Raw genomic sequence first — 24,334 nt, forward strand, 5'->3', positions numbered from 1 at the left:
TTCAAGATGGCGAACTCTGTGTGTGATGTTCGACTGTACAATATTTTTGTTTTAGGGTTGGCGTTTATGTTCATATTCACAGCTTTTCAGACATGTTCTATGGCAGAGGTAATGTGTTTCTTGTCTTTATGTGTCCATGGGTTTTTGTGTGGAGGTTATCTGGAAAGGTAACCAGGCTGAGTTTAGACAGTGAAGGCGTCTTGAGGGGGGGGTTGGGTGGTGAGGGAGGGGAGGGTACTGGGTGCTCCAAGCTTACAACAATGAATGTTAAACAGAATTAACCGAAAAAAACATAGTATTTAGCATTCATATGTATATATTGAGCACACTCATTTTTCCAACATGAACTTAACTTTGTATGTTTTCTACTACATGTACCTTGCAAAATGCATCTTCATGAAGGGCACCCACCTTGCATTAGCTCAGCCCCTCCCCCACCCCACTTGCATAATGTGTGTGTATGTTTATGTGTTTTAAGTGTATGCCTGACCACATGCACATTTTGTCATATTTCAGAAAGCTGTCTTGACAAGCGCTTACAATGGAACATTTGAAGGAAATGGTTATACCAGGTAGTCATGGATTTTGATTTCAGTGCTTGGTGATTGATCTCATTCACACAGTTAAATTCACAGAGTGACTTGCTGATCTTTAAGATTTACTAATTCAACAGTTTTAAAGCATTCAAGTTAAAATTAAAAATGCAATCCCACAGTCAAGACCTGGTAAACATTTTTTAACCAGGATGTTAATCAATTTGATTGAAAAATGCAGTCGCCACAGTGCCATCTCAACTTGTTTATGTACGAATATGATGTAATCAAAGGCATTTAATTATATTTATTTTTGAAAGGGGGCAAAAAAAGAGAAAAACATGTAGGGATATCATTTTGAAGAATTTGCTTGTAAAGTTTCATGAAAATCTGTCCAGTAGTTTTTGGCTCACGTAAGTGTAGCCTATGCGATCGTAACTTTGTCTGTGCGTGCGTATGTGCGTGCGTGCGTGTGTATGTCTGTGGTAGAAACTCTAACATTTGAAGACGTCACATTACATTGACGTCACATTATGACGTAAGAGGGTTAGACGTCACGCGAAGGAAGTACTGAAAGTCTCGGTCATTATTATTTTGAGCGGGCCGAGACTAGTTGGCAGTCGTGTCCCTGTAAGTAGGCTACATGCAGACAGACAGATCTAGATCTAGTGTCTCGCTTTCTTGCACAGTTTCACCTATGCTCTTTCTGTGTGTGTGTGTGTGTGTGTGTGTGTGTGTGTGTGTGTGTGTGTATGTGTGACGGAGTGATTGAGTTTGTGTTACTGTTTGTCGATTTCTTACGTGAGCCTTGATGGCTTCGCCTCTTGTCTGTGAATGGCTTTACACACATGCACACAAACACTCACCTTGAGCAACATCCCTCTCAATTCCCAGTCTACAGGAATACATGTAGTCAAACATTGACTAAATGTTAAAACAAAAAGACAAGAAGAACAATTTTTCATTTGCAGGAAAAGAATTTTTACCGGAAATAATTTTATGAACAGGTACCTGAGACAGGTTGACAGTTTCCTTCCAGATTAGTGTAAAAAAAAAATTCAGTGGTCAAATACTGTGAATTTCATGGTTGTTCTGTCTACGCTTGTTTTCCAGCCTTGGCATCATCTACGCTGTGTTTGGTGTGTCTAACTGGGGAGCACCATCGTTTGTCAGTTTTGCCGGCCCAAAGGTTTCCATGGTCTTTGGATCAACTCTTTACTTGTGAGTTATTTAAATGATTGTCATCACTTTACGCGCGTTTCCTGATACCTTACCATGCACCAGTAAATTACAAAGTAGATCTATGCACACACGTTCACATTTGCACTTCTTAATGTTTTCTGTTGTTGATCTTTGATTGGCATTTGATTTACTTTCTTACTGCCCGTTATGCCAGTTTGCATGTAGGGCAGCAAAAAAGGACCTCCACTCAATGATTGGCCTTTACTGTACTGAAAAAGACTTTTTGCAGCTACAGACAAATGCTTTGTGATTCCTGGATTCCCCCATAAAAAAATGAATTTTAAATTAAAAAACACACACACACACACTCACACAACAGAGAGAGACACAAACAAGAATGTGAAGCTGGCACAAACATTGTTCAGGATGTTAATTTTGTGTGTTTTTGACTTTATGTGTTTATTTGCAGCGTATTCATCTTGTCTTTTCTGAAGCCCATGGTATGGGCCTTGTACGCGGGGTCTGCCTTGGTTGGCATCGGAGCTGCTAGTGAGTCTGCCTTCTCGTAAATTGTTTCCTCTTTCTTTTCCCCTCTTTTGCGTGTGATTACATGCTGAGAAAGAACAGAAAAATACAGTTCTTTTAAAGGCACAGTCTTTCCAGTGTAAACAAGGAAATAAAAGAATGATACAATTCTTTTAATGGCAGAATCCTTTCCATGTAAATGATTCAGCTCACCATCACAGATCCGGCCAGACTTTAACATGAGGTGAGTCCATCCCTCCACTTGGTCACATACACACCAGGGCTTGCCAAATCCCATTTCCCGTAACCCGGGGAAAGGTAAAAATTGGCCGGGAAGTACACATTCCCCAGGTTGCTTTCCCGCGGGAAAGACAACAATCATATCTCTCAAAATGCACATTGAATGATTTTTGTTTACCTTAAACACGTTCCGCAAAGCCTGTCCATTCACAGATAAAAGAAAACAGTATTTGCGATGTCTGCTTCGTTGCCGAGTCTTTGGTTTTGTCGTCTGCTGTGAAACAAGAGAGTTGCTTCCCTTCCTGACAAATCGAAAATGTATTTTGATTCGCGAAATTTGATTGGTCCGTACTTTGAATTTAGCCAATGAATGAGCTGTTTACAATTATACATCCGGAAGGAGGTCACATGTGTTGTTTGCAAGAGATGCGTTTGCAAGGATTTTTATGTGATCGTCTTGCTGTTTTTTAGTGCGTCGTGTGATTGTAATGTCGTTAATAGAAAGGTTCGGATTCGTGAAAACGAAAAGAGGGAGTAGTGACTGTAGTGCAAAAGTGATTTTTTTCGAAATGTACGGGAAACCTAAATATTTGGGGGGAAATGTAGAAATTGGATTTACATTTCCCTGGGAAATACAGAAATTTCAAAATTTGGCAAGCCCTGCACACAAACAGCAGCTGACTGCTTTCTGTGCAAAGTGGGAATTTTGCAGCTGATTAATTAATTCATTTCTTAAAAATCTGCTAGTGAACACTGGAACGACTGTGCCGTTGATGTGCATTTACGTGGGAATTTTCACAAGCTTACAAGTAAATTTGTTGATGATAAGATTGCTTTGCATTATGTGGTAAGCTAAAACTGTGATTCTTTGTGCTTTTCAGTTTTATGGACGGCTCAGGGAAACTTCCTGACCATCAATTCTGAATCGGCAACTATTGGCAGGAATAGCGGCATATTCTGGGCTTTGCTACAAAGCAGGTACATTTCTATGTCTTCTGCTACTAGTACAGTGGAACCCCCCTTTTAAGACCCCACAATTTAAGACTCCCCAATTTAAGACTCCCCCAATTTTTGGACCTTGGTTTTTGAGATTTTCTGTTGATGACATCAGTAAATTTCCCCCCATTTTAAAGGTACTGAACTTGTCAAATCCAGGTGCACGGAGCCCCTGGGGCTTTTAGTCATACCTCAGGCAGCTATCCGTTAGAAGAACTACCAAGTTTCATTGACTTGCACCCAAAGAGTCAAGAACTGCGATTTTTTTACGAATTAATTTTGTACTCGGACCCGGCTGGTCTTGGCCTATTTTTGGATCTAAATTTAAGACTACTTTTTTGTAAGACCTGATGTTTCTCAGATGTTTAAAGGCACAGTGCAGCTCACAGCCTTCGTTTTGCGTTTTTGTTGCAGCTGAGTGCATTTACAGTTCAAAAATCCTCATATGGTAGTAAAACAAACCCAAAACTACCCAACGACGACATCTGTGAAGCTTGACAGTTTCTTGTTCACGCGAGTGCATAAATTAACCTAGTTAATACGTTGGTGTTCGGTCGGAGTTCGATTCAACTGAGTGATTCCGGCCTCGATTTTGTTTTACACAAACTCATGATGACGTCTGACATGGTTTGCTTAGTGACATGTCTTTTTGTGCATGATGTGGTGATCTACCTGATCTAAATTTAGATCCAAAAATAGGTCAAGACCAGCCGGGTCCGAGTACGAAATTAATTCGTAAAAAAATCGAGTTCTTGACTCTTTGGGTGCAAGTTAATGAAACTTGGTAGTTCTTCTAACGGATAGCTGCCTGAGGTAGGACTAAAAGCCCAAGAGGCTCCGTTCACCTGGATTTGACAAGTTCAGTACCTTTAAGGTCTTAAAAGGGGGGTTTCATTGTACTACGGAGTACATGTACAAGTTTGTTGGCTTAGTGCACTGAAAGAGTGAACTCTCAAAATCTGTAAGTTCCACGTGACATCCATCTGAATGTGAGGGTTGATTTAGAGGGGATCTGTATCAAAACTATCATATACCCTCACGGTAGCTATTGATTGATTTGATTGTTAAAATGAGCGTGTTACAATCGTAGCACTTTGTTTTGACATTATTTTTTGCAGTGTGGCTTTAATGATGATACTAATTATCATGATTAAATTATTAATTCGTATCGTTCAAAAAATTAAAGTGATGTAATGTATATATAAATAAAAAAGTTGTTTCCGTGTGCATGTGTGGAATATTTTGTGTTCATGTACTAACAGTTAAGACCTTGTTACAGACATATTTTGTGTTCATGTACTAACAGTTAAGACCTTGTTACAGACATATTTTGTGTTCATGTACTAACAGTTAAGACCTTGTTACAGACATATTTTGTGTTCATGTACTAACAGTTAAGACCTTGTTACAGACATATTTTGTGTTCATGTACTAACAGTTAAGACCTTGTTACAGACATATTTTGTGTTCATGTACTAACAGTTAAGACCTTGTTACAGACATATTTTGTGTTCATGTACTAACAGTTAAGACCTTGTTACAGACATATTTTGTGTTCATGTACTAACAGTTAAGACCTTGTTACAGACATATTTTCTGCTGATTTCCAGCTTGCTGTTTGGGAACATGTACAGCTACTTTGTGTTCCGTGGGGAAGACACCATCTCTGATTCGTCGAGGACTCATCTGTTCATTGGTCTGAGCGGGGCGGGTCTTCTTGGCATCCTCCTCTTGTTGTTCCTCAGAAAGAAACGCATCTCCAGTTCAGACGACAGCATTGTCAGCTTAAATGCCAGGTACAGAATAACCTTTCTTTTCAGACTCCTGATTTAGACTTCTCTTTCGAGACCCTGTGTCTTGACATTTTCTTTCGTGTTGATATTTGTTTTTTCTTTTATGACTCAGACTGTATTCATTGATTTGGGAGTCTTCAAGTCTGTTAATTTATCTTCAGTGCTAAGACTCTTCTTTTCAGTTTTTTTGAGGACTTAACATTGATGAACCATTTTATATACACTTTTTGGGGGGGCCAATCTGTTGAATTTCTTTTTTTATTCTTATAACTTGTACAGTGGCTGAATTTTTTTTTATAAACTAACATTTTGTTACGTGTTCAACAGTTGGTTTCTGTCTTTTCCTGTTTATATTTTTTAAAGGTGTTAAACTTGAATAGTGTATATATCAGTTAACTCTCAGTTAGGTTTTCAACATTTTATCTAAAATACATGCTCGCATCATAGGTGATTTAGTGTCTTGCACAAAGATTGGAGGACGGGCTGACAGGGTTGGGGGGAGAGGTCGACCGAAACATATTTGCCTTAACACTTGCACTGGGAAAATAACATTGCAATAGACAAAATCTGGAAATAACTGTTGGGTTTGTATGGGATGTGGAAGAGTGAATACGCTTGCTTTTAGTGAGGCAAACTTTCTGCACATGCACCTTGTTCAGGTGTTTCATACACACCCCCCGCGGGTTAGGGGGAAGAATTTACCCAATGCTCCCCAGCATGTCGTAAGAGGCGACTAACGGATTCTGTTTCTCCTTTTACCCTTGTTAAGTGTTTCTTGTATAGAATATAGTCAATATTTGTAAAGATTTTAGTCAAGCAGTATGTAAGAAATGTTAAGTCCTTTGTACTGGAAACTTGCATTCTCCCAGTAAGGTCATATATTGTACTATGTTGCAAACCCCTGGAGCAATTTTTTGATTAGTGCTTTTCTGAACAAGAAACTATTAACAAGTGGCTCTATCCCATCTCCCCCCTTTCCCCGTCGCGATATAACCTTGAACGATTGAAAACGACGTTAAACACCAAATAAAGAAAGTAAGATGTTTCATACACACCCCTCGATAGTGACTGGCCGATAATGTCACATGGGAAAGTTTGCCTCAACAAATGCAAGAGTATTCACAACCCAACAGAGTTATTTCCACACACCGTCTATTATTGATAACAAAAAATCCTTAGAGTATTTTGCATCAAAGGAATTCGTTTTTCCATTACTGACGACAACTGTACTTTCAATCACTGTGCGCTGAAGCCAGGAGGGAAGCAGTGGGAGCACAGAGGTAAATGTGAAAGTGCAGCCAAGGTGAGATGTGACTCTGTGCTTTGCTGCTATGGCAACTTAGCTGGAAATGGTGTAGATTGGTTTCGCATGCTGTTTGTGGGACAAGTGCAGTGGAATTGTATTGTTTTTGCATGCTTTTTGTGTGGGAAAAGTTCAGTGGAATTTTATTGTTTTCTGTTGTTATTACAGCAGTCCCTCTCATGAACGGACACCCTTGGGCCATAGCAAAACTGTCCGTACATTGCAGGTGTCCGGTCACCCCCTCCCCCATACACTCACACAGAGACACACACACAACAGGATTGAGTCTATGCTAATCCCTAAATCACTTCTTGTGGCTACTAAACAATAACAATAAACTCCTAATACTTCTTTAAACGTTCTGTAAAAATGATTTGCATAAAAAGTGTTGAAAAGAAGAGATAAAATAAATCCTCAAGGCAGTGAACACACTCACCATGCACTGACATACGAAAGCAGCCACACAAACACAGCACAGCTAGAGGAGCGTGTGCAGATGCTTTGCAAGAATAAGCTTGAAAACCAGTTTGAATAAATAGCAGCAGATAGAGCTGCATGTCATAATCTTGTAATTTATTTCCTTCTTGTCTGGCTTTATTGACTGCATGCCGATCATGTGGCATGGAAGTGACTTTTCACTCTTCAGTCGAAAATACACTGTACATAACACAGCTCCCACTCTCCCTCACTAATGCCTACCCCAAGCCGTGACAACTGATGCTTGGAAATTGTGTGGAAGAGTACACCTCTCTATTTCTCTCCAATGCTCTTCCTGCTGACATGCAGTGACACCGGACACCCCAATTTAGCCAGCTACCCCTCCACCCCCCCCCCCCTCTCTCTCACTCCCTCCAGCCATGTATTGTTTGGGGCTGTACTCAGAGCAAAACCAGTTGACTGTGTCGTAACTTTTGACAAAGCAAGATAACTGAAGGGTTCACAGATTAGGCAACTGACTCACTGGTCAAGGCTGAGGGGAAACAATAGTATCTTGTCAATGAAAGAGGTTACACACAGACACACGATGCTGATAACTGTGGCCGGTTTTTCACTCTCTTTCGCTCAGGACCTTCATCGACTGTGGTTTCTGTTGTTTACGTCCAACAGACAAGAATAAAGAGCACAGTGCAGTTTCATGTTGGCATCTTCGCATGTACTCCACTCCTGACCAAAAATACCCCCTCCTGATGGGTACACGTGCACTCAAGTTATCAGTGACTGTCATCACGCCATTGCGGCTGTGATCTTTGTACCAAGAGCCGAACTGCTCTATTATCGATTTTGTTGTGGTGAAAATTTGACGATGGTCTGTCCGTACATTGGAGGTATGACCTGCTGTTGGGACCGAAAATGAGTGTCCGCGTCCACGTTTTGCAGGTGTCCGTTTAAGGGGGGGCAAATATAGAAGGAAAACACTCCGAGCCGAGCAAATGTGTCCGTACATGTCAGGTGTCTGATCACGCCGGGGTCCGTACATTGCAGGGACTGCTGTATTGTTTTTTGTTGTTGCTGGATGTTTAGAACATGATCTGTGAAGAAATTCGGTGACTAAGGAATTGTTACTCCTTTGTACTTTTGTTTTCATTTATTTATTAACAAGATACTACCCCCTGCGGGTTAGGGGGAAGAATTTACCGGATGCTTCCCAGCATGTCGTAAGAGGCGACTAACGGATTCTGTTTCTCCTTTTACCCTTGTTAAGTGTTTCTTGTATAGAATATAGTCCATGTTTGTAAAGATTTTAGTCAAGCAGTATGTAAGAAATGTTAAGTCCTTTGTACTGGAAACTTGCATTCTCCCACTACGTTGCAAGCCCCTGGAGCAATTTTTTGATTAGTGCTTTTGTGAACAAGAAACAATTAACAAGTGGCTCTATCCCATCTCCCCCCCTTTCCCCGTCGCGATAGAACCTTCGTGGTTGAAAACGACGTTAAACACCAAATAAACAAACAAACAAGATACTTCATCAACAAGTTGTGCTGTAGAATTAAATGGCTATGGAGAAATAGTTCTGACAACAACAACAAAATAACATTTTAAAAAAACCTTTGTTTTCCAAACCCAACCATTATCATGCTATAAACTTCTTAAGTTGCTGATGATCAGCTTTATAAAGTCACAAGATAATAACAGACTTTCATGGTTAAATGCTGAGTATTAGCTGTGACCCAGTTATGTCATCAAGATCCAAACCTTCGTTGCAAAATGTGGGCGTGCATTATATAGTAAAGGTGGCAAGATGCTTGACCTATTTTCAGAGAGAGAGAGAGAAGCTGAAAGGTACCTGCTGCTTCAAATGAATATGACCATCTGCTTATTGCATGCACATACTTCATTCAATCCAAAAATATTCTGCAAGGTCGTTTTTGTCATAAATGAAGTTTGTCTCTGTGACCTGTTCATATCAACAGTGAAAGATGACTTGTAAGATCACCCCCAGGCTTTGCATGTATCGGTATTGTATGTCATTAAATGCAAGCTGACACGGGCTTGCTAGCGACAGACAAAAGCACTGTATAAAAAGCAGAAGTGCCTCAAACATTGACACTGCATCTTTATTGCTGTATTTATTAGTTGAAAACTTAGCAAGATAATTGAGCAGATATGATTGTGTACCTGACTAAAGTCAAAAGATGTTGCTGAGCTATGAACTCATATTGTTATCTTGGAAGATGTTAAGAATGAGTTGACCTCATCTGAAAATAAACCGGGCACTTCAGAAAAATACTAGTATAACCGTAAATATAGCAGAATTTGTGATCAGTTTATGCCTTGCTGAAGCAAAGTGTCTCTCTGTTCGTCCCCCTGCAGGATTTGTTGATGCTTTCCTGCTTTTCACTGTTCAGTGCATTTTCAAACCAGCCTGAAATAGGGTCCATCTGCTCAAGGCAAAATTATCCACCAGCTTATTGAAGAATTGCGTTTATGCTTTTTCATCAAAGAACTACGGGTTGATGTTTGTGTGAGATAGAGACAGAGGAGAGTACAAAATATTTTCTTCATAGCAATAATTTGCTTGCTTGTGTTCTTCTGTGTTACTGGCAGTGTTACCATGGAATAGAGAATTTGGGAGTGGGAGAATTTGAGTCATGAATTTTATGAATGGAGTTATATGTGTGTGTGGGTTCTTTTGTGTTTCATTTTTTTTTTTTTAGCTTTTAGCTACAGTGGAACCTCCCTTTTATGACCCCCTAATTTAACCCTTGGCTGGTTGTCGCGACATATGTCGCGCTACTTTACGTATACTGTCACCTGGTTGTCACGACATATGTCGCGCTACTGGCTCAGACTATTTGGTCGGTTCCGATTACCTCCCATGGATGCGAAAACCTATATGACGGTTTTTCTTTATTTTTCTCTCTGTTCATTCACCAGTGGCTATGTAACATGTGTTACAGAATTGCACCAGACTGTTTGGTCGGTTCCGATTACCTCCCATGGATGCGAAAACCTATATGACGGTTTTTCTTTATTTTTCTCTCTGTTCATTCACCAGTGGCTATGTAACATGTGTTACAGAATTGCACCAGTCTAAGGGTTAAGACTTTCCTATTTTTAAGACCTTAATTTTTCAGCTTTCCTGTTCTTCTTCTTGTCGTTCGCTGTTAGATCGTCAGTCCGGACTGCAGGGCGAAACGTGCTGTCCTCTCCAAGTCCTCTTTGGGGCCGTATAGCTTCTTTTGTAGCGCTGTCTCCTCTGGCCAGGTGGTGTCCCTCAGAGCACTGTGGTATGGACAAGCCTGCAGGATGTGCTCTGCTGTCTGATTCTTGCCACACGGACATAGGGGGGAGGGAACTAGCTTCAGCTTTGTGGCAGCTTTCCTGTTCATAACAACTGTAAATTTACCCCAATTTTAAGACTTGACCCTCCATTTTCAGATCTGATTTTCTCTGATTTGTGAAAGTCTTAAATAAAAGAGAAGTTCCATTGTATCTGTGTTTGTTGAATATAACTGGTTAGCCATAGTCATTTTGTGAATGTGGTTTGACGTTTTATTTTGCATCCTTTCAATGCAGACATTTGTAACTGAATTTCTTTACAGATACATGTAGAAATATCCTGAAGAAGGCAGTTGCATGCCGAAATATTGATGTAAACGTACCTAACCTGGTTACTGGTGTTTTTTCCTTTTATTTAAAAGATACATGTAGTTATAAATCCATATATACATGTAGTTGAATGTGGTGTTGGTTGCATGTTGCTTGTTGGGTGATGGGGCACCCAGTTGTGCTGATAGTGAAGTGTATTGAAGCATTTGAGACATAAGACTTGGGTGCATTTGTGAAATATTGTCATTACAGTATTTGTATGCCGTGGTGATACTTCAGTAAATTTACTATATTTAGTTCATTTTTTGAGCATATTTTAGCGATGGTGCATAGATTTTGTACGTACTAATCTGTAGGTTTTGACTTGGATGCATTGCGGAAATATTGTCATTACAGTATTTGTATGCTGTGGTGATACTTCCAGTAAACTTACCATATTTAGCTGTTTGTTGTATATTATAGTGGTGCATAGGTTTTGTACATGTACTTACTATTCTGTAGGTTTTATTTTCATCTGCTTTGAAAACTGACCTTTTTATTATGCTCCATGCTTCCTCAACTTCATCCTATACGTGTACAGTGGTCGCCGCTTATAAAAAAAACGCGGTTAATAAAAACAGACGTTTTTTAAATACAGTCTGGTCCGATCCGGATTTACCACTATATAACCTATGTAAAATTCCGCCATGTTATTAAATACAGGGGCCGTTTAATAAGCACACTTTTTTTTTCATTTTCTCTCTGCTCAGAGGGTCAGTAGTCGCCTTCTGGTCGTAAATTCTTGTCAGTAAACCGTTAGATGACAACTCAAGACACTTCAGCGTTTGTGTGAACAGTGATCACACCCTTGTAAACCATCAGATGACAACTCACACCCTTGTCAGTAAACCGTCAGATGACAATTCAACACTGTCTGGTCTTTCTTCTCACTGGATAAGAAGTGAAACTGAAAATGGCTTCAATTTCAGCTTTAGCTTCAAAGAAAAGAAAAAGAATGGATCTGACATCCAAAGACAAAGTTGACTTGCTTGATCGCTACCGAAAGCTGAATGCAAGAAGTATGAGGGAGGGCGCTGAAATTTTAGGTGTGTCGGCATCATTTCTGTGCCAGACACTAAAACAAGATGTAAACTGTGATGTGCGATACATGTACATATTCTGAATCGTTTTTATTTGTCATTAAAATGCTTTTGGTAAAGTTTTAAAACGGTTGTACGGTGTAATCAGTTTAGCTTGTATGCGTGCGTCGGTCTTCTTACCTTTTGTTACTGATCGATGGACATGTTCAACTCATGTTCAACACGCAGCCGTTTATTAAAAATGCCGCTTATTAAAAACATTCGGTCCCAAGGTGTTTTTTTTATAAGCGGCGACTACTGTATTTCATTTCCATCAGGCCTCATCTTATGTTGAAGATTGTTTTTGTCAACAGATTTGAATCACAATATCTGGTAGATAATAATTACTGGCTGCATCCATGCTAAAGCAGCACAACGCTCACTTTGAAGAGTAAATTGCTAATACCTTGGTTTTTATTATGGGAGTCATCTTTCATTCTTTGCCCGATGTGATTGGTTTTGAGGCGGGGGGGGGGGGGGGGGGGGGGGTTATCGAGGATGTGATTTGAAGTAATGTAATTTCTCGTTGTTATCTTCTTGAATTTAGTTGTACTTTCTATCATACGTTAATTGTTCATCTGTAAATTGATCTATAAGCTGTTGCACCCTTTAGTCTTGCATGCTTGGTGTGGTGTAATAACAATCAATCGAGCATTATCATTTCTTTTTCTGTTTGGATTCCAGTGCAACACAAGCCCCAGACTTGCCTTTAACTGCACTCAGTAAGTGCTTCATACAGTCTCAACATTTATTTTATGAAATTTATTTGTACCTCAGAACTTACAGTGAGTGTGAAGTAACTCTTTGAGATCTTACGCAGATCATCAAAATATTGATTTGACTCAGTATATGATGTTAAAGGTGGTCGTCTACATTTTTGCTTTTTTTCAATAATCTTATGGTTAGATTTCGATACAAAATTATGTCAAATGATGAATGAACCATTGGGAAAAAAATTATAGAAAAAAAATATATGTAAAGAAAGATTTTATTTTTGGGTAGCGTGACTCACGCTTCCAATATTTTGTTTTCTGTTTGCTGAGAACATGTGCTTTGCCTAAAAATACTGACCAATCAAATTCATGTCACTATGCTTATAGCCACGCCCAAACAAGTGCAGCAACAGTTTGACACTGGAGCGCTGTCCACGCTTTTTTATAAACACACGAAATGCACGGGATGTGAGAGGAGTTTTGCGCTTGGCATTTTCAAAATAAGGATATCCTACTATGAGTACTACCCTGGAGTACTACAATGAATTTTCAAACGGCTACACTGGCTTCGTCTTTCCTGATCGAAAGGGGGTGTATTGTTGATATTAGTAGATAATAGACTCTGCATTTTAATGGTCAAATGGCGATTTCGGTATAAAAATGTAGACAAGGACCTTTAAAGTACGTGTATCAGCAGATTCAAGTTTCCTTTCATGGGGCTTTCAGGGATTAGAATAACTCTGTTAACATTTTGAATAAGTTGATGGTAGTTTTACATGCTGAATCACACAGTGATGGCGCTAGTATTTCTTCAAACCGGTACGCAAACTTTTATTATATAAACAGTCCAGAAAAAACGGTAGGCTGGTCATTGGAACCAGTTAGAGTCCAACTCAGAGTACATGTACTGGTTTTATTGTTCTACCAGCAAAAATACACCCTGGTAGTTAAAAAAATCAACAGGTAGGTCAAACTGGCAGCCAATTTTGTTCCGGTAGTTTCTTGTTTTAACCGGTAAAATACCGGTAATTACCGGTTAACGCCAATACTGATCACAGACAATCTGTTAGCAGCGTTATGAATTAGTGCTGGACTAAATTAACAATCATTACTGTCTTTATAAATAGCAGATATCGAATTAGATTGTAACACCATGATAAGATTCATCAAAAGATCAAATGAAAAACAAAGAGAACAAACAAGCAGAGAAACTTATTTTCTGGGGATTCCATGGCCCTAATGGTTTTACTGTGAAGGCGTAAAACAGCACTTATCAAGCAGAGAAAGATTTACATTGCAGAGGTTTCTGAAGCCTGTTTGGTTGAAATGAGTCAGTTTTTAGTGGTAATTAATACTGTTAAACAACCAGACAGCATGTGAAAATGTGACCCTCCACCACGAAATGAGTTGCATGTCACCTCGCGCGGTTCTGCGCTAGGCTTAATATAAGTCCGGGGAGTGTCTGGTAACAGTGTGAGGGTCACCTTAGTCACAGGCTTATAACTCAAACAGTTTTCGCTCTTTTTTAAAACGGTTTTCACCACTGGATAGAGCATAAAAAACCCTTTAGGAAAATGTAAAAATATGAAAATCATGCAAAGGTGACATGCGACTCATTCCGTGGTGGAGGGTCACAAATGGCTGAATGTGTTCATGTGTTGTTGTTTTTGTGTTGCAGAAAGAGCATTCCAGTTGCTTCGCACTAAAGAGATGTTGGTTCTTAGCGTTGCCTTCGCTTATACAGGTACGTCACCTTGCATCAATAATGACATTGAGGATAATTGTGAAAAACGGTCATGAAATCATAGTTACTATCAGAGAACTAATTCTATTGTTCAACTGTAATAGACAAACTCCGGAAATACTGTTGGGGCATATATGGGTTGTGAAAGAGAGAATACTCTTTCTTTTAGTGAGGCAAGCTTTCCACACATGCTCCTTGTCCACATGTTTCAGACACCCCCCACACCCCTCACTAGGGACTGGCCTATAATGTCACATGGGAAAGTTTGACTCAAAAAAAGCAAGAGATTCACTCTTTCATAACCCATACAAAGCCGAGTTCTTTCTGAACATCGTCTATTTGCAGTTTTGTCAGGCATAAAATTAGTCAAATGGGGGATTAATCCCTCGTCATCTTTATGAAGTGTAAGGCATGTGTAAGTATGTGAAGCAGAAGGTTGAAAACAGTCTACATTCTTGGCTAATGTTTGTTTGATTGTACATTCTGAACAAAGTCTTTTTGTTTTTTGCTTTGTGTATTTGTGAATTGGCCTGCATGGTGTCTGTATTACACTCCCAGGTTTGGAGCTTACATTCTTCAGTGGTGTCTACGGCACATGCATCGCACAGAACAAACACTTTGGGGAGGACAGAAAAGGCCTGCTGGGTATTTCAGGCATGATGATTGGTGCAGGAGAAATCATTGGTAAGCAAGTTTGCCATGGACCAATGTCCATGTTTGTCTGTGGTGATGTTCTTCTTTGTCTATTGCAACATTGGAAGCTCTTTTTCAAAGCTATCATTTGTAAAGCTGTGACAATTCTGTGATTTCCTTTCTTTTCTTTTTTTTGGAACATTAGTTTGTTTTAAAGGAGGAGAAAGAAGAATAGTTATGGATGAAACTTTCAGTTTCACTAGCAGCTACCGTATGCACCCACCTGCTTAGAAGTACATGTACAATACAAAAATTGCATCCCATGTACATATACACACACATTCTGTCTCCCTCCCTCCCTCCCTATGGAATGTCCCAGGCACCAATGTTTTCTGCTGAACTTTGAAACACAAAAAAGCTTCTTGCTACCTGCAGATGTTAACTGAAAGTGAATGGTATTGTACTATTTCTTTGTGTGAAAAGACCCAAAAAGAAATCATCGGCCTACCATTTTGATTGCATCTGACAGGTTTTTGTATCAAAACAAAGCTATAATTTTTTGTGCCTGTTTTTTGTTTGTTTGATGACTTCCTCTCTTATATTGGTTACTTTGAGTCTACAAAACGCCTAGCTTGATCACTGTGTATGTTCACATACCTCTCCATGGTTGATTGCATCCAACAGGTGGAGGGGCGTTTGGCCTGTTTGGCAAGAGGACCAACAAGTTTGGAAGAGATCCCATTGTAGTGCTAGGATACTTCCTGCACATGGCGGCATTCTACATCAGCTTTATTAACCTGCCCATGGATTCTCCCATCCAAGAAACAGATGGACCAACTTACTTTGAGTCCAGGTAAGCTTAAGTGTACATATACTGTGGAACTTCTTCTTCTTCTTCTTCGTCGTTCACTATTTTTGTGATTTGCGTGATGCAGCGCTTTTTTGCACCCAGGGGGTCCCGCATCTCCGACTTCGGCCTTGGACGTTGGTCAGGGGTCCCTCCCCTAGACCAATTGCCTTCCTGGGCTGTTGAGCTTGGTCTGCCCGTGGTTCTATTTCGGAGTTTTCCTTCTCCTAGACTGGTTACCTGCCAGGGTTGATGAGTCCAGTCTACCCGTTTGGAGGTTGCTGAGATGACCGCTTGTGTCCTTGGGCCTCTGTGCCGTCACACCGGTACTGTCCAGCACACCTCCGTCTTCACCAGAGCCCCGTTAGCCAGCAACCAACCTGTCCGCCAAGGGAGAGCCCTACCAGTATACTTCTCACAATGATAAATCACCCCCATGTTTTAGGGACAGTGAGACTGTGGAACTAAGACCCTCCTTTTCTGTGCAGAACCTCTGTCAATTTACCTCCATTATTTAGACTCCCTCCCTTCTAAGATCTAATTCTCTCAGATTTTTGAAGGTCATAAAAGGGGGGTTCCACTGTATTCATAGTTTTAAGTTGGTTAGATCTGCTGACAGCAACCGGAAATGGCTGGAGGGTATTCAGCTGGTATTTCCTTGTTTTCACTACCTATTTTATTCATGTTTTTATTACTTAGTTAGTGGAAGAATCTTTTGTAATGTATGTTTGATGGTGTATGCTTTTAATTAAGCGTTGCTGACTAGGAATGTAGATGTAAATGCTTGTATAACTGTGTTTTAATTTTAAATGTGTCAAGCGCAAAGAGCATAATTGTAAAGTTATGATGTTGCGCTATATAAATGCTCATTTATTATTATTCTTCTTCTTATTATTATTATAAGGAGTTAAAATTGTTTCTGTCATTTTGTTGCGTTTCTCACGTAATGAACACCACTTGCAACACTTGTTTGTTGTTTTGTTCGCTTGCTACTTGTCGCTTGGTGCTCATGTTAACATTTCTGAGCAGTGAGGATTATTTTTTATATGATTGTGTCTGCCTGTCTGTCTATCTGTCTGTCTGTCTGAGAGTGTGTGTGTGTGTGTGTATTTGTGTGTCTGTATACCTGTCTATCTGTGTACGTGTTTGTATGTATACCAATACGTGTTTGTATGTCTGAAAATGTGCATATGTGTCTCTGTGTGAATGAAATGGCGAGTTAATAATAATAATAATAATAAATAACTTTTCTATAGCGCGAGTCCCATCAATTGGCTCCAGGCGCTTTACAAATTCATTATAGAATAAACTAGCACAAATCAACAAGAATACAAAACATACATTTAACTGAGACATAACACCAAGAACCCAAGCACTAAGCAAAAAAGAGTTGCTTGAAAAGACAAACTTTGCTACCATTTACAATCATGATATAGTAAATGTGCATGAATTTCTGATGAAAAACAGGTACATGTTATGTAATTCTTACATTAACAATGTATGTTCTTGCTGGTTGTTTCAGTGTCGTACTGGCGTTGCTGTGCAGTTTTCTGTTAGGATTTGGTGATGCCAGCTTCAACACACAGGTACATATTCAGTTTATTCAGGCGAATTTTAGAGAGAAAAGGCCCGTTTGGGACCTTTCAGGGTGGTCGTTTTGGACAGGTGGTCATTCTGAAGAGGTGGTCGCTAGGGCAGGTTCGACTTTACATTCCTTTTTGTGTGAACGATCATGTCAGACATCACAGATCTGTCTATAGGTTTTTTTACATGCAATCAGAGCATCCGTTCACTTGGACACATATACAACATCAACAACCTGGCTAGGCCCTGTTGCTGTGCTGAGTGAGAATTTTTGGTTGAATCAATTTCTGAAACAATTCAGCAAAAAATTCCCACTCTGTACAAAAGTATTATAATATTACAGCTTATATAGCGCAAACCAGAGGAACATGTGCTCTCTGCACTTGACATATTAACTAAGAATTAAGTAGAAGTGCATTGCCAAGGCACTGCATACCCCCCCACGAAGGACAAATCACCTCTCTCTCTCTCTCACACACACACTGACACCACACACACAGGCACGCGCTCGCAAACCATGTCAGACACTCACACACACATCATCCATGCACACAAAGCACACACTCACACGCACATAGTCAGACAGACATCAACACACACCCTAACATGCACATGCACACTCACACACATACACAAACACACACATACGCTCTCTCTTTGTTCTCTCTCTCTTATACACACATGCACTCACACACACACAAACCAGTCATGCACACAAAACACACATGCACATAGACAGACACACACACACCTATACACACACACGTGTACTCAGATATAGGCTACACTCTCTCTCCCTTTCTCATTCTTACAGTTACACACATACACAGTCATGCACAAATACACATGTGCGCACACACACAGACACACACGCACACACACACATTTGTGCACATAAACATGCAAAGCCCCAGAGAGGGGATGACGTCACGATGCATTGACGTCAAAACATCTTGACGTGTCGTCTAATTACGCAAGCATTATGCCGTAGTCTCGGAAATTCCACCCCAACATATCTGCCCTGGGTGGCGTCGGATAAAAAAATCAAAGAATTGGTCGTCACCCACCATATTTTACTTAGTATGTTCCCAATTTTTGGTGAACTTCCATGCCCATCTGTAGCCTGAGTTTGTGCACAAAGAATCCTTCGTTATCATGTATTATCGGCATGAACATTTTTCAAGTTGATTACAGTATAGCGTTCATGGGATACCTCCACAAATTGCAGCCACACTATTGATTTTAGGTATGTGTCCAGGTGAAAGGATGCTCTTATTGTGTGTTTCTTCTTCTTCTTCTTCGTTCGTGGGCTGAAACTCCCACGTACACTTGTGTTTTTTGCACGAGTGGAATTTTACGTGTATGACCGTTTTTTACCCCGCCATTTAGGCAGCCATACGCCGTTTTCGGAGGAAGCACGCTGGGTATTTTCGTGTTTCTATAACCCACCGAACTCTGACATGGATTACAGGATCTTTTTTGTGCGCACTTGGTCTTGTGCTTGCGTGTACACACGGGGGGTGTTCGGACACCGAGGAGAGTCTGCACACAAAGTTGACTCTGAGAAATAAATCTCTCGCCGAACGTGGGGACGAACTCACGCTGACAGCGGCCAACTGGATACAAATCCAGCGCAATACCGACTGAGCTACATCCCCGCCCTTTATTGTGTGTGAAAGCCTTGACAGATCTGTGTTGGTAAAGATTAGTGTGTACGCGGGAAGGACAGTAGCTTTAACGCATGTCCTCAATTTAATGCAGCTATAGGGCTGTCATATTTTTCTTATAAACCTTTCTGTGTTTTATTCTGTGTTGAATTTGTCTGTTGCTTAATTGTCTCTGTCTATCTTGATTTCTACTAATAAGGTCTTTCAGGTTATTTTTTGGACAGCATCATATTGATTTTATTCCTTGTTACTTGTTGTTTTTGTCTAGACTAATTAAGGCTTTAATATTTGTTTGTTGTCAGCACTAGATGCTGTGTAGTTGTGGAGATGTGATTGCTTGTGCCACGTAAGATAAGCTCTTGCTTGAGTTTGTGCACTCATTTTGTTAATTATTATTGCTTCATGACACTGAATTTAAATAAAATCTTGTTTACACAAATTATTGCATATAAGGTAAGATATCAAAGCCTTGTAATCGACTTGTTTATTTTGTATGCTTCCCAGATCTTCAAAACTATTTGTGAAATGCGAAAGTTTTGTGAAAGATATTTTTAAATATTGTTTCCAGATCTATTCCCTAATTGGTTTTGTGTTCTCGGAGGATAGTTCACCAGCTTTTGCTCTGTTCAAGTTTGTTCAGGTAAGAAGTATGTTTAATTAGTGTATTAGGTTCATCATACAAGGAGCAGTGAAGTAGAGTGAGAAGGCAGGCAGCAGAGGTGTGTGTAGAGGGAGGGTGGGCATGTGTATGTGTGTGTGGGGGGGCATGTGGGGGGAGGGGTGTGTGTGCGTGTGGGGGGGGGCATTTGTGTATGTGTGTGTTTGGTGTGTGTTTGTGTGTGCACATGTGTGCTTCTGTGTGTGTGTCTATGTCTGTGCGTGTGTGTGATCAAATAACACTTCTGCGTAAATGTAACAGTAGGTATAATATCCCACAGCAATTTCTTGATTTTGCCATTGTGCAAATAGAGAATACTACATGGCTTGCTGTGTCCTACCAGATTTACACCAGTTGTTTTTTTAAATATTGAACTGCGAGCAAAAGCGAGCTGTTCACTATTTGAAAAAGCAACAAGTGTAAATCTGGTACGAAACAGCAAGCCATGTAGTATTCTGTTTATCCTACATACTGTACTTACGCGTATTTTACTGAAAATGTCCTGCAGTCGAGGCAGCTAAATTGAAGACGCTTGTTTTGGAACCTCGATCTCTTCTAAAGCCTCGTGCAATCTATTACGTCAAAGCAAACAAACGTCACTCTGAAAGTGTGGAGTGACGTGTTAGTTCTAAACATTCACGAGGGTAATTAGCGAGCGCAATTTTTTTTCTATAATGACGTTTGTCTCGGTGACTTTGGCATTATAAGCAGTGGAAAAACAGGTCCCTGTCAGACTTGCTTGACATAACCGCATTTACATGATATACACACGGGTGTCTCTCTCACGTATGTAGGATAAAATAATTTTCATTCTGTGTGGTCTGTTTTAAGACAAACAAGGTAACAGTGTAAATGCACTATACAACTTCAAGGTAACATTTGTTTGTAGGGTAGAACAGTTCAAGTTTTCATCCCAATTCGATTACAGCAACTTTCAGAGGATGCTTTGTACTTATAAGACTGAGAGAATCAGGTCTTAAAAAGGAAGGTCAGTCTTAAAAAGGAGGTAAATTTACAGAGGTTATGAACAGAAAATCTGAAAAAGCTAGGTCTTAAAAGGGATGAAGTCTCAAGTTGGGGGTCTTAAAAGGGGGGGTTCTACTGTATCCTTGGATGCTTTGTAAGTGTATGCTGGCTACATTTCGTTCTTGATTTTCAGTCAGTGGCGGCAGCGGTGGCGTTCTACTACAGCAATGTGTTGCTCCTCAAGTGGCAGCTGGTGATTCTGGTTGCCATGGGGACCGGCAGCGTCATGTGCTTCAGCGCCATCGAGTGGGACGCCACGCGACACGCACGCTCAGGGTACCAGCCCATTGGAGAGACCAGCAGTTGATGTGTTACCGCTGTGTGCAGTTTGCTTACAAACCCGCTATCTATGCAGTCTGTGTGATATTGGCACTGCTCCATTTTAGGCAGCTTTCATTGGATATTTTCGTCTCTGTTTTTACATTTAGTCAAGTTTTGACTAAATGTTTTAACATAGAGGGGGAATCAAGACGAGGGTCGTGGTGTATCTGTGTGTGTGTGTCTGTCTGTGCGTGTGTGTGTGTGTAGAGCGATTCAGACCAAACTACTGGACCGATCTTTATGAAATTTGACATGAGAGTTCCTGGGAATGATATCCCCGGACGTTTTTTTCTTTTTTTCGATAAATACTTTTGATGACGTCATATCCGGCTTTTTGTAAAAGTTGAGGCGGCTCTGTCACACCCTCATTTTTCAATCAAATTGATTGAAATTTTTGTAAAGCAATCTTTGACGAAGGCCGGACTTTGGTATTGCATTTCAGCTTGGTGGCTTAAAAATTAATTAATGACTTTGGTCATTAAAAATCTGAAAATTGTAATAAATTTTTTTTATATATATAAAACGATCCAAATTTACGTTCATCTTATTCTACATCATTTCCTGATTTCAAAAACATATAAATATGTTATATTTGGATTAAAAACAAGCTCTGAAAATTAAAAATATAAAAATTATGATCAAAATTAAATTTCCGAAATCGATTTAAAAACAATTTCATCTTATCCCTTGTCGGTTCCTGATTCCAAAAACATATAGATATGATATGTTTGGATTAAAAACACGCTCAGAAAGTTAAAACGAAGAGAGGTACAGTAAAGCGTGCTATGAAGCACAGCGCAACCGCGCCAAACAGGCTCGTCACTTTCACTGCCTTTTGCACTAGCGGCGGACTACGTTCATTTCATTCTGTGAGTTCCACAGCTTGACTAAATGTAGTAATTTCGCCTTACGCGACTTGTTGTTTGTTTGTTTTGCTTCTGCTTTACTTTGTGTTCTTTGCTGTCTTTATTTTTTTTAGTACAATACAGTGAAGCCTCTGTCTGTAGAACTTTGGAAATGTAACCAAAATTCAGTTGTATGATGGAGTCACAACATTTCACCACTTCAGAAGATTGCAAGTTTTGATTTTGTAAATAGCTAGCCAGGTGCTGAGGGTGAATGAGTTTCACATCATTTTTGTCGTCTTGCCTGCAGTTACAGTTATATAGCCCTTGCAGGTTCTTTGCAGAATTAACCAAAAGTTCCTACAAATGTGTTTCATTCGGAAATAATTCCGTCGTGTGTGTGCGGGTTGTGAAAGAGTGAATACCCTTGCTTTTTCAGGGACAAATAACTTCCCGTCCTTGTGTTTCCGACACAACCTTCACTATAGTGATTGGCCCCTCCAATGTTTGTCCAAGTAAAAGCAAGGGTATTCACTCTTTCGCAACCCATACATACCCGACAGAGTTATTTTCGGAATTCGTCTATTGGCCTCACATAACCCTAATGTAATGTTGAGGTATACATTATGCAGAGAACAAGAACAGAGTAAATTGGAATTTCTTGCTGATCATTATTAATAATTATGATAATAATAATGAGGCTACTTATATGGTGCAAATCCTAAAATAGTTCTAAGCGCCTCACACAAAACATACACAAAGAAATCATTCTGAACACAATACCAAATCCAATAGTCATATACATTTCACTAAATTAATTGTTGTTAGATATTCCTGATTTCCAGTGTGGAGGAAAGTGACACAACAGACCATTCAGCCCTGAAGAGCACCCGTCTGTAATGACTCCCTGCCTGTTAGGATCACCCCAAATGGGTTTTAGTTCATAATTGATGATTCGATGAAATTGCAAAGGTTTCTGATTGTATTCTTTAATTTAACATATTATTCTCCATGTGATGGGGGCCCGGTAGCTCAGTGGGTCGAGCACTGGACTTGTGATCCGAGGGTCATGGGTTCGAATCCCGACCGGAACGGACACGGGTCAACTTTATGTGCAGACTCAGAGACGGTATTCATGTCCCACCCCCGTGTCACCACAGTGGCACGTAAAAGACCTCGGTCATTCTGCCATAAGTGCAGGTGGCTGTTTGCAACCAATCAAGCACACATTTGGGTAGAGCGACTTTTGTTGCTGCTGGCTTTCCACTGGGAGGGAGCGACCCGAATTTCCCAGCATTGGGATTATAAAGTAAATGAAATGAAATGTGCAATGTGCACAAGAAATTACATGCACAGGTGCCGTTTACTGGGGTTATGTGAAGCATGCACTGGTATTAACTTAACGAAAATGCTACACAAATACTCACAATTTAACAATTGGTGCATTTCCAGCATGTTAGAATTTATGTTATGTCTTTTGGATGATGATAAATTTCATCCAATGAATTGTGATATTTGAACCTTCTATCTATATATATATACGACTAGTGTCTGTGTGTCTGTGTATCTGTCTGTGTGTCTGTGCGCGATGCACGGCCAAAGTTCTCGATGGATCTGCTTCAAATTTGGTGGGCATATTCAAGTAGACCCGGGACACGACACAACCTGGTCGATATTTCAACACGTGCTTTCAGCGCGCAGCGCGGAACCGATTTTGGTTCCACCTCAGCTATTTTGGTTCCACCTCAGCTTACCCGGGCCCCCATACCGACACACCATAGCCGCTACACCACATCACAACGCCAAAGTTCTCGGTGGATCTTTTTCAAATTTGGACACCGTATTCAGCTACACCCCGGACACAATATCATCGATGAGATATTTCAACACGTGCTCTCAGCGCGCAGCGCTGAACTCATTTTCGTTTTTGTGTTCATTTCACCATTATAAGTAACTCTTCCTTATCTTCTCCAGTGTTTGGCGTTTATCTCCCTTCCTTCGTGTGGCTTTCCCGTTCAGTTGTAAGTTACTACACTGCGCTGTCCACTGCGCTGAGCGTCTTCGGATATTCCCGGCGTTCTGTTACTGTTACCTATTTTTAGAAGGTCAACGCAGTGTACAGAACGTAAATTGGACCCGTAAATTATCCTCACTGTAAAAGTGCAAAGGTCGAATCAATTTATAGCCACGCGAAAAATACACTGTCATCTATCTCTCTATAGATACGGCTTCTCTGTGTTTGTGTGTGTGTGTGTGTGAGTGTGTGTGTCTCTATGTAAGCAACACCTGTGCATTCTTCAGTTCTGTTTGTGATGTGGTCTGGCGGCTTTTGTGTAATTTTATGTACTGGCCTTCCTTTGAGAAGCCATAACTTGCTCAGTCCTGTTTGAGTGGAGTTCGCCTCCAAAGGTGATTAACACGGTTACATTCGTCGACAAGGATGGGACTCGATATGGTCAGGAATGGCATTATGGCCACTGAATCATTTTCGTGCTGTTCCCATTCCACGAATCTGGGAGGGACCTAAGCTTGGCGGGTCCATAGTTCGGCGTACGG

General features: G+C 40.3%; 1 protein-coding gene across 3 annotated transcripts; it reads left to right on the plus strand.

Moving 5' to 3' along the window:
* Window positions 1–24,008, plus strand: LOC138959956 (UNC93-like protein MFSD11). 3 transcript variants are annotated; one of them, XM_070331643.1, is made up of 15 exons: window positions 1–108; window positions 517–572; window positions 1,647–1,754; window positions 2,185–2,264; window positions 3,362–3,458; window positions 5,087–5,272; window positions 6,522–6,572; window positions 12,425–12,462; window positions 14,132–14,197; window positions 14,756–14,881; window positions 15,515–15,683; window positions 17,200–17,263; window positions 19,497–19,568; window positions 20,746–20,933; window positions 22,624–24,008. In XM_070331643.1, exons 1-14 carry the CDS (start codon window positions 7–9, stop codon window positions 20,917–20,919), a joined length of 1,389 nt encoding a protein of 462 aa, XP_070187744.1. In that variant the 5' UTR covers window positions 1–6; the 3' UTR covers window positions 20,920–20,933; window positions 22,624–24,008. The 3 variants fall into 3 exon arrangements, with proteins under 3 accessions (XP_070187744.1, XP_070187743.1, XP_070187745.1); XM_070331642.1 differs by having other exon boundaries at window positions 20,746–24,008; XM_070331644.1 differs by lacking the exon at window positions 6,522–6,572 and having other exon boundaries at window positions 20,746–24,008.
* The last annotated feature ends 326 nt before the right edge of the window (window positions 24,009–24,334 follow it).

This window comes from Littorina saxatilis, linkage group LG2 (assembly GCF_037325665.1).
Source record: "Littorina saxatilis isolate snail1 linkage group LG2, US_GU_Lsax_2.0, whole genome shotgun sequence".
Lineage (NCBI taxonomy): Eukaryota > Metazoa > Mollusca > Gastropoda > Littorinimorpha > Littorinidae > Littorina > Littorina saxatilis.

Excerpts from the sequence above, each read along its gene's own strand:
- LOC138959956 (XM_070331642.1), top strand. The coding sequence starts at position 7 with ATGGCGAACTCTGTGTGTGATGTTCGACTGTACAATATTTTTGTTTTA. Across the intron at positions 12,463-14,131 it reads CTTGCCTTTAACTGCACTCA|AAAGAGCATTCCAGTTGCTT; the intron begins GTAAGTGCTTCA and ends TTTGTGTTGCAG. Across the intron at positions 14,882-15,514 it reads TGGTGCAGGAGAAATCATTG|GTGGAGGGGCGTTTGGCCTG; the intron begins GTAAGCAAGTTT and ends TGCATCCAACAG.